This window comes from Pteronotus mesoamericanus, unplaced genomic scaffold (genome assembly GCF_021234165.1).
Source record: "Pteronotus mesoamericanus isolate MK-2021 breed Mesoamerican mustached bat unplaced genomic scaffold, CSHL_Meso_final contig_50, whole genome shotgun sequence".
Classification (NCBI taxonomy): Eukaryota; Metazoa; Chordata; class Mammalia; order Chiroptera; family Mormoopidae; genus Pteronotus; species Pteronotus mesoamericanus.
The window spans coordinates 44,011,799-44,029,004 of NW_026555186.1; the positions used below are offsets into that span (position 1 = coordinate 44,011,799).

The window sequence follows — 17,206 nt, forward strand, 5'->3', positions numbered from 1 at the left end:
TATAAAAATACCTTTTGACGATATACTTAGGTTTACATGTCATTACATTAAGATGTGATGAACAGTATTGCACTGTTGACATTTCTCTGAATTATACAAACAAAGGTATCTTTCGGCAGGGTAGCTAGCTAATACGGTGTTTGAAAATGACTGCTACAACTTGGCAAAAATGTGATTAGTATACAAATTCAATTTTACATTGAAAAAATACTTACTTAGTTTCTTCATTTGCTTTTAAAAGACAGAAGATGGTCTGACTTTGGCTGGAGGGCATATAGTGTAATACACAAATCTTGTATCATAGAACTGTACACTCGAACCCTACATGATCCTATTAATTAATGTCACCCCCAAGAAATTTAATAAAAAATTTAAAAATAAGATAATACAAAGTAATTCTGTACCTGAATTTTATCATAGTGAAAGGAAAAAACAAAACCAAAAACACCCCTCCCCCCAAAAAAACCCTTGGGGTTAATATAATCTCCTTGAGTACCTAATTTCAAATTGCTATGTATTCAATAAGATTATGACGGAGGGAATAAAAAGGTGGGGAGAGGGGAGAGATTATTGGAGGAATTTTGCAAAACCCTAACAGGATACTAGAAATATAAAATGAAAGTATTTGAGACTGAACTTTGGTTTCCACTTTCTCACTTTTTACCAGAGATTAGTTTTTTGTTAAGGGTCAAACAGGTTACAAATTTTCTCACAAGATTCTTGTTAAGAGAATACTATAATTTCTAGAACAATATTTTGTTTTATTATGAGCTCTTATTGCCTTAATATTTTTTTAAAAGCTGTAATAATAAATATCAACCATAGTCTCAGGCATGATTTCCTATATCTGAAGTCACCAGTTTGTTTTTCTATGGGAATGGTTTTCCAAATTGTGAACAGAAATTCACAGGAAAATCAGATTTGGGTAACATTTAATAATAACACATCAGCCTGTAAACTATTCCTCACACCCTTATATCCAAAACTAGTGCACAAAAAAACAGAGTGTTTCTGGTCTCATCTGAATCCCTAATAAAAATACAGAAGCAGGCACCTGTGTGGTCCCCTTCAGCGCTGCTGCACATTACCTACTACTTTCAGTTACTTTCCAAAACTTCTCTGCAAATTTAAAAGTTTATTAATCAGGATTAAAATAAACTAAAGAAAAAGAAGGAGTTCTTAAAAGACAGATCATCTGAATATAAAATCACATGGTAGCATTATCCGTTCTATTGTTATTTATATAGATAATCATCTTGAAAAAAATTATAATAGTTTTAATAGTTATAATAGTTTAAAAACATTATAATACTATTATCATTGTTTTCCCACCCTAAAATGATCATTTAACTTTAGACTTATCGGCAGGCTTAAAGTACTGTTCGTAACAAGTTCATTTCTTATTGTGCAAGAAGTAGATTTTTAAAAAAGGGAAGATAAAAAAAGTAATAATTGGAATTTTAAAATACTTTCCAGTAGTGATTCATTCCCATTCTATGGTCTTCTATGAAAATATAAAATATATATTAATGCTAGGATTTCCTTACATAGAGAAAACCCTACCCAAATCTATCTCCCATAGCTAAACTTCCTAAAGTAATGGCAACGTGCCTGCAGAAGCCCAGGGGAGCCTCTCCTCTTGTAAAAGTAAGGTGGCCCTACAATTCGGGTAACACAGGTCCAAAGCTCCAGTTTTCACTATATTCCATGTTCCTTTCTTCCTGGTTCTCCCTTCAAACTGCAGTGAACATCTCTCAGGCTCGTTATACTTTCCTCCCTTACTACTTGCAAATCAGAAGCTGTCTTCAGCTCACCACTGGAATCTGAAATTCTCTAAGTTCATCTATTCTTCCTAGTCAAACAAATGCTAACTTTTCTCTAGTTTTAAACTGCTCATTTGTCCACCGGATATCGCTGCTTCCCTTACACTTACAGACACCAGCCCGCCTAGTCTTAGATCAAGCCTTTCACTTCAAAAGCTAATACCCTTCTCCTGCCTCTCTCTGTTGTAGATCCACTCCCACCTGGAGGCTCACCTTGTCTGTTTGGTGATGACTCTGCATCTCTTTTCTACTTATCAACTTGCATCTGTCCACAACCTGCTACTTACAAGTCACTGCCTAACACGTTATGCATTAGAAATTCTCAATGACAGGGAAACTGGCAAACATTAAACCACCCCACCTCACCCCCGAAACTGGCAGCTCTTTCCTACATTTTTGTCAAGGGTACTTCTATCTTTTTGTTCTCCAGGCTTACCACCTTACATTTAATTGATAATCTTCTCTCCCCCAACACCCACTATATTCTATGAGTCAACTGCAGGCCACTAGAGTCACAGAATTCTGAATCCACAGGTAATATAGTTAATACCCACCCGCACGCCCCCTCTACCCCCGCAGCCACAGGCGTGTGTCCCACTACTAACTCAGCCAGGATCAGAACTGAGGACTCAGTCCTCCTATTTTGGCATGCTGCTTTTCTTCTACCTTTCTCCCACCTTGTGCTCCACACACATCTGCCATGGGAGATTCAAGAGTGTGGGGTCTATTCCTTCATGTCAGAGAGTTCACATTTCAGTTGGGGACCATTAGAGAATGATTAAGTACTAGGATAAGTTTTAATACTACTGGGAGGTGTAGTAAGAACTCTCAAAAAAGAGAGAAGAGTATGGGTTAAAAGCGATACTAGAAAAACCAAAGGTCTTGTGGAAAAGGTGGATCTTGGGTAGCAATTTACAAAAGACAAACTCCAGGGAAAGAAAGTGCCCTACCTGAACAAAAACAGAAAGGAGACAGGGATGGGTACTATGTGGGCAAGAGGGCAAGTGTCTGTGTGTGTAGAGTTCTTTCATACTTGAAACACTACACAAAGGATCAGAAATGGACCTGGAAATCCCTGTCTAATCTTTCCTTTGGCTCAAAATTTGTCTTCAGCTTTAGCTTCTATCCACTACAGAATAAATAGGACAGTAATCTAAATTTCAGACTTCTGGGATTTCAAAAGGCTTAGCACCCAGTGAAATACTACTATTCTAATCTCCATTACCTTCTCAGGCAGGGTCTTTGACGTGATAAACAGTTGGAGGCTCTTCTAATTTTTGGAATAAGAAAACGAGTCGCTGAAAGAAGTACTCCAGGGAAAGTAGCTCTTTAGCTACGTGTAAGAAAGATGGAGCTGGAGGGACTGGGGCTAGGGGGAAGAATGAAATCAGCTCCAGGGGACGATTTACTTAGAAACCCTTTGGTGATAAGGGCCTGAATTAGTATGACTTCCTCTGGAGCAAACGGAGGGAAGAACGATAAAATGTGCTAAGAGCTTGAATACCAGGCACTGAAGAAAAATGAAGCGAAGGTGGCTCCAGGGCTCCCAATCATCTTCTCAGGCCAGTCAGCCCCAAGCTTCCTCAAACCAAGTTCTTAGTCTCTACTTTGAAAACCTTTGCCTATTTCAAGCCCCTATTGCCAACCATCTAAATAAAGGCCTTCCTCCCATCCTTCAGTTCCTTCCAACTGTTGCTCATCTCTCAAATAGCTAGCAGCAGCTCTCTTACACAGCCCTCTCAGCATGCATGTTACACAGCCTGTAGTGGCTTCATCAAAGCAAAGCAAACTCCTCCACAGAGAAAACAGACCAGCCATGTACATGACTAACTTAATCTTCCACTTCCTCCAAACTGTGGCTCAGCCATGTTAACCTGTTTGTTTTATAAACATTTTCTTCTCTATTCTTACCTCATTCCTGTTCCTTCAAAGTGGCATACCTTCCCAAACACATGTTGCCAATCCATGATAATCACTCAACATTCAAGTTTAAAATTCATTTCCTCAGGTAGGCCTTCCTTTAGGTGTATCAGGAATGAAAAATTCAATGTGTTTAATGACATAAGGCAGGTAAATGTGAGAGATGGGTATAAAGCAATAAGGAGTGGCGAACACCTAGACAATGAATGTCCAACCTAGAAGCAGTTCAAATTTTTGAAGTTAAATCTTTTCCAGGGCCAAATGAAACACTGCTGCCACCCTTTTGCTAATTCTGACCTATGCCTACTTAGCTGTTGTTTTTCCAGATGGCTGTGTCTACGATTCTACTACATTGGGGTTATATTTTTCCTAGGCTGTCTTACTCCTAGCTGTTATGATATAGAAGATTCTAATACATATTTAACTTACAAGTATTTATCTACATTATGCTCAGTCAAAAAAAAAAGTATTATAAAAGTATTCGTCCATGTTCTCTTTATATGTGCAGTCCATACTCTACACATTATATACCTTACAGGTTACTATTTGAGGTTGTATAGACAAAACAGTATAACTATGCTTTACATCAATTTAGAAACCTTTGAGAATAATTTTGACTTTATCCAGCTTTTTGCCTCATCACCTGAATTTAAAACCTATCCTCCTGATATGCTTATCATTCTATCACTTTACATAGTTTTGTAATGTATAGAGCATTTTTATACTCATTATCTCAAGGGAGCCCCCTCAAACCAGCCCTGGGTGGTTAAGAAGGCATCATTATTGCCCATTTTAGAGGATGAGATGAGTCTCCGGTAAGTAAAGTGTATTGCTCAGGATCATCAAGTTAGTGATTAGTAGAGCTGGACCTCAAATCTAGCCATCTCAGTCTCAAATAGAACCCTTTCTTTTTCTTGCCTCTAAAGCAGGTTACCTTGTAGCACTGAACATTTAAAAGCCCTTAAAGTGCTCACTCAGTTCTTGTGGCATGCTGTGTCCAAAGAAAATGAATTTTATAAAATCATTATAGTTTTCAAAGTTCAGTTTCTGATTAACAAATAACAGGGCTTTACTTTTTCTTTTTTGCTATAAGGACTATATATAATAAAGGAACATACATATTGTGCTAGCATTTTTAATTTAAAAAATAATAAAATCCTCATCTGTGGAATAGTTGTGGGTGCTAACCCAATAGGACAAACTAAGATCACAGTTACTTAGAAACTCCTGTGAAATATCTGACAACCTAGAAGAGAAAAATGCACAAGAGAACCTTAAATGCTTTACTGATTTCATTCCCAATTTTAGATAAGATGTTACTAGGCTATAGTTCTTGAATATTTTTTAAAAATGCAAAAGGCAGCTAGAACTCTATACCCCTTATTATGCATCTGACCACTGTGTTAATGGGATAGCTACCAGGAATATGTTCTAAAAGTCAATACTATTATAAGCAAATGATCCAAGCATGTTAGTTTTTTTAATCTAAATATTTTTAAGCCTAAATTCAAAGGCACACACATGACCTGAGCTCAGTGAATATTTTTTAAACACAGCTTTAAAAGATTATGTAATAACAGTGGCCAAATATGATACATGTTTTAAAATAATGTTTCGTTCACTAAGTACATTCCCATTACAAATGAATATCAATAGGGTTTTAACTTTTGATTTTCAGCTTTAATTAAATATTTACACCAAGTAGCTCTTTTAAAAGTCAAGTAACTCTAGCATTTAAATGAATAGTAGTTGAGCTATAATGTATGTAAGCTTGTGATCTGGTATCTTCATCCACCCAGGAAACAATGCAGTCTGAAACTGGCTAAGGAAACTCCTTTTGCCAAATGCTTCAACAACCTGATAAAGGTGATATTTTGCAGTCAAAAGTCTCTGTTAAGGTCTCAGTCATTTCACTGTTCTTAGAGCTCCTTGAATTAACCCTCTATATCTCTTAGAAAATGTAGGGCATTCTTAAGCATAGACTAAGAGTGTAGGTAATACTAACATGCTCAAAAGTTTGATTACACTCTTGACATCTGCCATTACAAGCCAATTCTACTGCAACAAAAACTGTTCTATGTCCACTTATTTTCAGGGACTGTTCTTTGCAGTATATCAGGACTATACAAGTAGTATATAATTTACTAAGTAATCTTAATTTCTGACATAATTCTTTTAGGGTAAAAGAGAAGGAACAAAGCTCATGTTTCTTTGGACTTGAAGAAAGTTATCCTACAAGAGTTGTTAAAACCATCTCTTGATTGTTTACTATTACTTACACATGTAGACAAATTTAATCTATGATTACTTTCACTCTATCAGCCACCATGTTTTTGTGAATATACAAACATAATAGCATTCTTGGCCTAAAAGAGAGTTTTCTCTAAGAAATACATTATAGAAATCTTTCTAACTTTATTCCCTAAGGTCAGAGTTGTACTTGAAACACCTTCCACTTCCCTTCTGAACCCATCATGGACCTTTGATTTAACTCAAAATTAACTCTGAATTATTCTTGAATTACTTAATTTAGGAATTCCTGAATGATATAATATCAACCAACAAGCATTTATTAAACACTTGATATTTATCTGAATACCGAAGCTGTGTTATAAATTATGATACAGTGCTAAAAAAAATTCCAAAGTCAAATAAAATTTTGGAACATTTGCCCAACCCAGAGAACTCTCTATAATGGTGACTGGGATTATTTTAAGAAACATTATAAGTGGGATTATTTTAAGAAACATTATAGCTACCTAGTCATTATTTATTGAGAGCTTAAAATGCGTCAGGTACTATCATTTATACTATCACCTCTGGGTATTCTCAGAACACCCTTATGAGGGAGATACTATTATTTCCACTTCTCAGGTAAATCCTATGGATTACCTAAAGTTATATAGTTAATAAGTTACCTGGGAATCAAACCCTGGCCTGTCTCCCTTTAAGAAATGTGTTCTTACCCACACTTTACATAGCGAGCCTCTCCTGTCCCTCCTTAAAATAGTTAGTTATATAAAATGTGAAACATCTGAAAGCAAGAGATTAATAACTGATTAAGAATTACGAGTTTTGAGGGAAATCACTTATTTTGGTTTTTATTGCACTTTAAGCTCAAGGAAAATATCAGACACTTGAATTTGTTTTCACCTGTGCAAGTAAATAGTAAAAAGTATTTATTTCCCTGGGATACGATTTGTATAAGATAGACCATATTTCTTTCCTAAAGAGGGACTATACCATTTTAATAATTGTGGTTGTGATTTTTCAATTTAAAAAACCATTTTATTCGGTTCTTTAAAACATCTCCTGATAGAGAAACAAAAGGCTGTTTAATTATTATATTTTAACCACTGTAATAAAAAAAATATAATCTAGGCAGAGAGAGACGAGAAAGACAGAAAACTGGAGCTAAAGCAGGAAATAGCACAGGAAATCAGACTGTTGATCCTGAAAAAATCAAATATATTCAGCTCTTGTCATAAACTGGTAATGTTTAGAATGACAGCATGAATATAAAATTTAGAGATAATCCAAAGCTGCCTTAATAAAGGGTGTCTCCTTCTTTGCCCCCAATCTTTTATTGGATGCCAAAAAAAGTGGAGTCATTAAGCTTCATAAAATCTAGTATTTTGTTTTGTGAGCCAATCCAACTTTACTCATAGGAGAAGCTCCTTCTCTGCAGATTTAGAAGAAGGTTAAATAGCATATGGAATAAAGAGTAATTTCTTTCTGACCATTATAGCATAGAAAAGAGTGAAATATAAAAGGGATTATCAAAACAGTAGTGAGAAGAGGTCAAAAACCTAATCTATTTAACACAATCCTCATTTCAAGAGATGGCTTCTGGAGAACTGCAGTGATGCAGGCCAAATTTTAAAAAACATTGTTGTCTTAAATCTGCCTATTTCAAATAGCTCTTAAAGGAATGTATAGAAGGCAAAAATCTAAAATGAACAACCAGCTAAAACATTAGTTACTGTGAACCAATCTTTAAACCAACATTACTTGAAGCGTAATATCCTATCATTTCTTTTTTCCAAGAGAGAGCTTAATGTGAGCTGTATAATTGTATAACAAGCCCACATGTCAAATCTGACTGTAAATGTAAATGAAGACTTATTCCCTGGGATCGTAATCTCTAGAGCAGAAGTGTAAGGAGAGCAGTAAAATAAACTTGGATTGAAAGACGAAGATTATTTTTAAGTAACTAAAAATGGCGAAAATGAAGCATCAAAAACACTTTGACAAGGGAGCTATTAGAAAGCTCGAAATCAGGAAACTACATGATCATATTAATGTTTTAAAAAGATTACTCTGGTGGCTGTGTGGAGAATAAATGATGGGGGAAGAATGGAAGCTGAGAGGCTAGCTGGCAGTCAATGGCAGCAGTCCTCAGAAGAGCTGATGATGGCTGGGACTGGCGTGCTGACAGCCGATGCGGTCAGATGTTAGAGGGCTGAGACTGACAGGACTTAAGGACGGATCCAAGAAGCCAGAAAACCAGGAGACAAATCAAGGATTACTAGTTAATCCCACCTACCAAAATGGGAAATAAGAAAATGTAAGATTGAAGAGTGAAATCAAGAATTATTTGGGCCCTGGCCTGATAGTTCAGCTGGTTAGAGTGTTGCCCCCATAAGCCACGGCTGTGGGTTTGATGCCTGGTCAGAGCACACACGAGAATCAACCCATTAATGTATAAATGTGTAGAACAACAGATCAATTTTTCTTTCTTTTTCTCACTCTCTCCCCCATCCCCCAAATCAATTAAAAAGAAAAAGAATCGTATTTGGATCTGTTAAGTTTGAAATACCTATTAATCTTTGATAACGAGATGAGATGTTGAAAGTTAAGTGCTTAGAGTTGGAGGGAAGGTCAGAGTGGAGATGATATTTGGAAATCATTAACATATAGATGTCATTTAAGTCCATATGACTGGATGAGCTCACCTAAAGAGTGAAGAGAAAAAGAGAAAGGAGCTAAGGCCTCTAGCATTCAGAGTCTACTCAAGCAGAGGCTAGTGAGCAGAAGAGACGGAGAAAGAATGGGCAGGGAGGCAGGGGGGAAATCAAGATAGTTTTCTAATAGGAGGGAGTGGTCAACAGGATGAAATACTGCTGAGGTCAGACACACAGGTACAGAAAGATGACATCTGGACTTGGTAACAAGGGACATAGTCAGTTGTAATCTCAGGAGCATGGTGGAGACAACCTAAATGGAGTGGGCTGAGAGGATGGGAAGTGAAGAAGCAGACACTGCTTCTCAGGCACATCCTCAAACATAATCATTCTCTTTTTAGATGTCCCCTTGAATAAAGACTTCATTGCACTTTTTTTTTTTCATATGTCTGCACTTTGTTGATGGCAGGCACTGTCCATAACTTACTGATCTTTACATCTCCAGTGCCAAGATCTACGCCTGGTTCATGTCAAAACATTAATAAGTGTTTCCTAAATGAATAAATGAATATTTCATAGTTACAATTCTGACTCCTATCTCTTAATCTTTTACTAAGGAAAAAACATCTTAGGATACTCAACTCTATTTTCATTACATGAATATGTTTTGTGGTTTTCTGAGGCATTAGGGTTTTCAAGAACTGAAATCAAAAACAATAATACTAGTAAATGTTATTTTAAAATATGCTAACACTGAAGTTTTTAGGTAAGCATAGTTAGATCCTAAAGTATCTCAGTAAATCTTATTGTAAAGTTCAAGCCTGGCTCCACCCTTGAACAAGCTCACTATTCAGAGAAAAAGTCTTTTAGCCAAGGTTATCTCATGGACCATCAACCAAGCATCAATAACTAGTCAATGACAATGTATAACTAGGACAAAAACATTAGGTACTCATGATGATCTTTTGTTTTGTTTTGCAAAATGAAACTGTTGAACAAAAAAGAAAGAAGAGAATCAAAACAGTAAAACAGATATGGAGGTAATGTAGAAGTGAAAAGAGCCTTTCAAAGCCTTCAGAGTGATGCCTGAAATGTACATACAGGTACATTATAGAGAATTACTTAACGTTTCAATAATCATCTTGGGCAGAAACCAGAGATCTCATCTTCATATTAAAATCAAATTTGCTCTTTATATTATTTGTGTTCTATGATAGTCTTAAGTGCAATTTATAAAGAAGATTATTGAATAAAGGAAGCCCATAAAAATACAAACAAAATTTTAAAATCCCTGCTAAAAACCAAAATTTCTTCCATCTAATAATTCCAACTTCCCCCCAAATATCACCAATGCCCCAAATTTCCTTCCAAACATAAGTTTATATGAGACATGTAAACAATATAGTATTGTTCTAATCTAGTCTCAAACCCCCAGATATACTTCTCGAATATAAAATATCTAATCAAACCCAAGTCTCTTAGTCACCAAACAAAAAGACAGAGTAAATATTGATTAAAGTGGTACATATCTTTTATCTCCCTCATCCACCCTGCTCTCTCAATTGCTTCTGATTTCCCTTTTTCTACTAAGGGTGCCCCCTCCTAATGCTAATGGCTAGAAATCTTAATTTAATCCTATTCCTTTAAAATCTGTTGTTAAATTAAATAGGTTCTATTCATACCTAATGCCTCCCATAAGCATCTACTTTAGATCAAAATCATCTTTGGCCTAAACCACATACTTCATAACTTATCTATGATCTTGTAGATTTATCTTATATTCATCATATATAACAAGGCCAAATAATCTGAAAGCATAGCTCAAATCACCTTAAGCTTCTACTCAGTGTCTCCTCTGTGTTGATGAAATAAAATCCAATCTGCCCCAATTTGTCTTCCCTCTCTAAATCCAACTACATTTTTTTCTCCTGCACTGCAAATAAGTGGAACAGGGTCTCCCTTACAATTCTCAGAGCCTTCTCTAGCTTTTCTACTGCTGTTCTTTCCTTGCCTGTGACATTCCATCTGTTGGAAATGTGGTCACCCATCTAGTCTCTGCCTGTGAAAATCTTGCTAAAATCATTTAAGACCCCAGCATGTTTTTTAGACCAATAACATAACAGATCTGCAATAAGGAAAGAAACTTACTGTATCTGTCTAACAACCTAGCTCTGTGAAACTAGTAGCCAAAAGCTCAGACTGTAGAGTCCAATTCAAGATGCTAATTTGATTCATGAATCTTTAAGGAGCATATGGCCTAATTAATGAGATTCTCTCTCCCTATATCCTATTATTACACTACTAGCCATGGAAATGCTAAGTTTGGCTTTTGCTGGCAAAGTATTAATGGTGAAACTTAAACCAGTTCTTCCTTAAGATTTAACATTGGCTCTGAAGAGCCATAATCCCACAGCAGACATTACAGACAGGTACATAAACTGGGAGGAAGGGAAAGAACACAAAGGGAGAGCAATTCTTCCTGGTAAATCTGACCTGAGTTATGCCATGTTTTTCAGCTTCAGTTTAGCTGCAGAGACATGGCCATTAAGTTATTGTATTCTGTTCCAGACCCGCTTTTCTAGATTTCTAAAGTCATGGGAAATGTCATATGGAAATAGAGGTATGCAGGAAAGTCAAATGTAGGATTACATACATGTTTTCTTTATCATAAACTTAGCTCATCTTAAATGCAGAAATGCCCAAATTATCACATTTTAGGGACATCTTCTCCAATATTCCAAATACGTTTGGCGCTACCTGGCAAACAAGTGTGATGAACTCTGGTTGTCAGGCCTGAGCCACCCTTGGTGAATCGTTAAAACAACCCAGCACTGGTTTAGTTGAAATTCTCATTCATTTTCATCTCCTTCTGCTGGCTTGATCACAAACATCCACAATAATCCACAAACATCCACAATAAGTGTGGTGAGCACGGCTTCCATGATGCGAAAGGAGCAACTGGAAAGGCTTGGATATGGTCATTGTCCTCTGGTAAGCTTTTCTGTAAATCATTTCAAGAATTCTACGCCCCTTTCCTTTTAAATTCTTTTCTTGAACATGTTCCAATCCTTCACATATGTTCTTTCTTTCTCCTTCCAATTCTAGTGCCAAAATTCCCTGTCTATCTTTGTAGGCAATCTGGCTACTGCCTTTCACTGGGAGGAGCACCCTCCTTCGCACTGAGCACCTGATCATTTGAATAAACTTTTCAATCATACTGCAACATGGGGCACAGACTTGACCTTACAAAAAGCATTTTAAGATCAAGCTCAGCCTGAAGATAGGTCTAAATTAAAAGTCAGCAAGATAAACTTATTTAAATTAAACCTGGTTGCATTTAAAAAGTGCAACAAAAGGAATGTGCTATTGCAAACCTCACTGTTTACTCAATAACATGTAAGCTGACAGTGGCAGCTTTGTGCTGGAAGTCTGGATGCTAGAGTGGTGCCTTTAGGAGAACAGGATCTTCTGTAGTACTTATAAGGTAGATTATGGAGCACATACACACACAAAATTGAGGGCAAGCAAAAAAAAAAAAAAGGAAGAGATAAGAAAAAAGTAAGGTTCTCTGCTTTAAAACACAATTAATCAAATGCTGAAAAGTTCCCCTGGTAGAATGAAAAGCTAAGGAGAAGAAATCACCCACCCACTGACCTGTGAGATCAGTGATTTTAAAAGATCAACACATTAAAGGGAGCTACCATGAAGGATATTACTTTAGCGGTTTAAATAAGAGTTTATGCTTTGACTGGAAATAATAGTATCTGGCAATACTGAGAGAGATTGAGTCCTCATGCAAAATTAAATGTAAGGATATTTGTACAAATGTTGAAAAACACTATTATTTTCCTAGAAGACACTAATCAACGCAGGAAAAGTAAAGCAATAATTAGAGTTGACAAGAAAATGTGTTGACAGAACCCTTCAAGGTATCGCTTTCTGATCTTCAGATGGAGTATGAATGGCCAAGCCCTTGCCCTCAAATGCATCTATGCAAGATTTTTTATGTAATAGTTGGATAAATATGATAATATTATTTGAGCCGCCACATTAGAAGCTTTGGGCAAACATTTTTTAAATAAATAAATTGACAGGTGCAGCAATGACAGTTCTCAAAATACTTTGATAGGATTTTTGTTACTTCCAGTAAGTTACTCAAATGTCAATATAAAATGTTACTGAAAAATTTAGCTAAGATATACTTTAGAATTTCAGACTTTAATTTTAAATAGAATTTTAGGATACTTTTGGGAGAATTATGTAATTATAGTAATATATGCTCATTTAAAATATGTAGAGCTTATATAGATCACACCATCACAGACATTAATTAAGGATGACTATAAAGTTGTAACTTGTGATTTTATTTATTTAGCAACTTGATCCCTCATCCAATATGATCTACCTGTAGGAAAAAAGCAGCTTTCCAATATATCCTAGATATCAATATATTAAACCTAAACTTATTCTGCAAACTATGAAAATAATGTTACAGTTAACATTTTTTTATATAAAATCAATTTGAAACTATTTCTGTATTCAAACTGAGTGGAAAGACAACCTTTAGGAGATATTTTACTCAAACTATACCATTCCTGAACTCACAATGTCTCTCTCCCCAACCCCAGTCCCTGTTTAAAAAGGTTCCCAAGTTAGCATTCTTCATTTCTTGTCTAAAAATAGAAAACTTGAATAATGAAGGTCAATTAGGTTTGTCTTGTTTATTTCCAATTAAAGATTGTTTTCATGAACGCTAAGAATTTCATAAACTTGCTCAATTATGTCTAAAGAGCTTATGTATTTTGCCTAAATCATAGTTTCCTAAAATTCCAAAATTTGCCTCCATGAAGTCTTAGGTCAAGTGGATTAATTTAGAAGACAAAATCCAATGGACAAAATAATTTGGATAAAAATTATTTGGGATAACTCTCTGATGCTTAATTTAGGAAATTAACCTATTGAAATTTCTGGCCCTTAGAAAGTCATTAGAAGAGGAGGAGTAATAGTCATAATCTCGCACAGGCCCAAGCCACTTGGAGACCACCTGTCAAGCATTATTGACCTTCCTACCTGAGCACAGGAATGGTGGGGGCAGTTTTATGTGAGAAAAGGCTTGACCACCAGAAACTTCTTCCCAATTACCTAACACGTGCCGACATACTTCCAAACAGCAGCTACAATTTAAAGTCAGGAGCCCTACTCCTGATAAGGGTGGAAAGTGTAAAATATCAAAATAAATATCTTTCCATTGGACGATAAAAGCTCAGCCTGATGGCTACTGGTGGCAACTGTTAACTATGCCAGTGGGGGAGCCCTGGTCTGGCCCGAGCCAGGAGGGGCACTGAGGACATATTTGTGGGAGGATTTTCTGAACATGCCAGAGGACCCTACAATAGCACCAAAAGGGTATACAGTCACCTGAAGGATCCCTCATTTCTTTTTCTCCAGTTTCTTCCTACTTTTCAGCCATCTGAAGTTAACATTCTCACCCCTTTCGTGGGCCCCAGTGGTTATACAGATCACTGAGCACCAGGGGCCTCTCCGTCACCTCCCTCTCCCTGGGTATAATCCCTTCCTCCTGTGGGCCTCCTCATGCACCTCATACCTGCCAAGTGTACAGCATCTGTCAATTTCACTATAATCAACTGTACAATTTGCCTGTTGTTTTTCCAAGGTTGATCTGCTGTCCCCAAAGATGCCTCTCTACTCTGTGTGTCAGTCTTTCTTTGCTCTCTAGGTCTGTTTCTGACTAGAGGTTGTTTTTTTCCTTCTGGCTTCTTCCTTTCCAGCCGGTTTTTCTCTTCACATCCCCTGACCTACCTTCCTCCCACTGTCATTCCTTCCCACTTACTCTCCTTGGAACAGGCAACTTATCTCTCCATCTTGCAGGGCTGAGTTTCTCTCTAGTGTCTGCCTCTGTCCCTCAGCCTGCTTATCTGGCTTCCCCCAGATGGGCCTCCCCACTCCATGCTGGTGCTGGTCTCTTTCCTGCAGGTGCACCTGTCTGGGAGTACACATGCAGTATTGTGTTTCTTGTATCTCATTGCATTCCTATTGCTGGTGTACACTGACCTTCCAGTCATACATGAGACATTTTCCCCTGGGATTTCATGATGTGTAGGTATCTCCCTCCCTCTGCATGCACTGCTCCCTCCCTTCCCAGATCTGAATGTTTCTCATTTATATGCCTCTCTGGTGGGTAACATATGTGCCCTGAAGTGTACATCCATGTGTCCACTCAATTCTGTGAGTGCCCTCCCAATATGCTAATTTCTCTCTCTCCTGATGTTTACACGTACACTGTCATGTGAGTTCATGTATTTCCCAAGCTGTGCACAACTGAATGCCTCCCCCTGTGTGCATGTTTATGTAGCGGGCCTCTCTGAAGGTGAGCCTTTCTTGGCCCAGGTTCATGAGCTCCCAGTGAACCAGGGTTCACACCTCTCCTGTGGCTCTGCCTCCAACTCAGTCTTCCTTCTATGCATTTAAAGTGCCTGGCACTAGTGGGAGCTCAACAGATGTTAAATCTCCACTTTTATCTGAATAACTGAGTCCCCATCTGAGTCTCCCTCTGTGCCAGTTTTCTGAGATCAGGTCATCAGAGCATGTTTCCTTGGTCTAGACTGGGCTATTTGTCAGGATACTCTGTGGATTATACCTCCCTCCTGGGTTATATCTCCCTCCGTCTCTCCTCTTCGAGTAAATGTTACCCGTCCTCATACGGTATATACCTCCCCTTGTGTAACGTGTCCACTCCGGTCTCCCTCATTCACACACAGTACTGCATGCCCATAAACGGCTTCCCCATGCAGGAACCCTGATTGCGGTGTCTTTTTTCTGTGGCTCTCCTTGTCCCTCACTTTTTTTCCCCCATGTGACAATGCGTTCTTGGATTTGTACTCCAATTGCGGCATATGTGCGTCCATATGAGCATTTGCTGTACTTGAGTTGTTGCCCATGGGTCTCTCTCCGGAACCCGGTACGGAGTAACACACGGGATGCAGTATATCCCCTCCCCGACCTCACCCTCTCGTTCAATGTCTCTATGTCCGTGAGTCTCCCTGGGACTCGAGGCTTACTTCGGGTACGAGAAGCCTCCCCGAATCTCTGTCCTCAGAAACCAATGCCTTGCTCCTAGAAGAGGGCTGGGCGTGCATAGCTAGCTCCCTCGATCGCGGTGTTGGTGCGTCTCTGAGAAGGCGAAGCGCCTGTGTCCCCGAGTCTCTAGGAGTACGGTGGATGAGTGTGTCCCCCTCCTCACTCGTTTGCGGAGCGCCTGTGTCCCGGCCTTTGCTAGTACATGGCGTGAAAACCCACCCCCATACGCGGAGTGCCTGTATCCCGATCTCTGCGAGTACACGGTGTGCCCCGCCATACACGAAGCGCCTATGTCCGTACGTCTTTGAGAATACAAGCTGTGTACCATCGGTATACGCGGTCCTCCCGTGTCCCGATCTCTGCGGTCATGGTCCCTATGTGTTACCCCCCAAACACAGGCTGCTTGTGCCCGCGAGTCCTCCGGAGTTTATTACCGGCATGCTGTAAACCCCACCCCCCAGTGGTGGGAAGCGTAGTTATCTCACTTGTCTCCCTGGTACCTCTCTCCTCAATGGGACAGAAAAAGCCAGGAAACCCGCGGGCGCCGTCGGAAAGTCCCGCAGAGGCGGCACTGCCAAGGTAGAGCAGCGGCTGCCTCGGCCCCGCCGCCAGGGGCCGCTCGCCCGCCTGCCTCTCAACGCCCCAGCACCTGGCTGGCCCAGGACGGCGTCGTCAGCGACCCTGCCCGACCCTGCCCGGCCCTGCCTAGCCCTGCCTCCGCGGGCGCTGACAGCAGCGGCTGCGAGCCACAGTCCCGCCAGCCCCGCGCCAGGTGCGGGGGTCAGGGGGAGGCGCGGCCGGGTGGCAAGGGGCGTCCTCCCCCTCCGCAAGCCGGGCGGGTCGACCGGTTGGCTAGCTCACCTTGTGGCTTTGGTAGGTCTCGAGAGCCCGGATCGCCGTCTCGGTGAGCTTCACATGCAGCACAGTGATGTTGTCCTGACCCAACCGTCCGCACGACAGTCCATAGCGCTGCTCTTCCCGCAGGCCCGCCGCCCCCCCTGCCGCCATCTTAAACTCCCCGGGGTGCCGCCGCCGACGCCGCTCCGGCTCTAGTCTCCACTGCGGCCGCGGCTGCTAGCGCTTCTGCAGCCGCCGCCACAGCTACGGCCATCCCGCTGCTGACGTACTGTCATATACTGCGCGCAGCCAGACCTCGGACTGCCACCGCCGCCACCCGCCCCACCTCCTGCCCCCTCGCCCCGCCCCTAGCTCGTCTCATTGGCCCCCGTTCCCCTCAGGACCTCCCTCATTGGTCGCCACCCTCAGGGGGGCGGAGCCCAAAGTCGCTGGAGTTTTGCTCTCCGGACGGGACGTCCGAGAGGTGAGAGGCTGACGTCGAGGTGACGCGCTAACTTAATTACATCTTACGTCACGTCTTGTCGTTTAGGCTCGCTGGCCGCTATTGGTCAGCCTGGTTTTATGGGATCCCCTGCTATTTGGGTGGCTAAGGTGCCTGATCTG

At 39.9% G+C, this 17,206-nt stretch overlaps 1 protein-coding gene across 1 annotated transcript in view; it reads right to left on the bottom strand.

The window, feature by feature from the left end:
- ELL2 (elongation factor for RNA polymerase II 2) overlaps positions 1 to 16,907 on the bottom strand; it is a 77,188-nt gene extending 60,281 nt beyond the window's left edge. Inside the window, exon 1 of the mRNA XM_054578618.1 lies at positions 16,607 to 16,907. Coding sequence (XP_054434593.1) covers positions 16,607 to 16,753 — 147 coding nt within the window. The 5' untranslated portion in view covers positions 16,754 to 16,907. The remainder of the gene's footprint in view (positions 1 to 16,606) is intronic.
- Between the last annotated feature and the right edge of the window lie 299 nt (positions 16,908 to 17,206).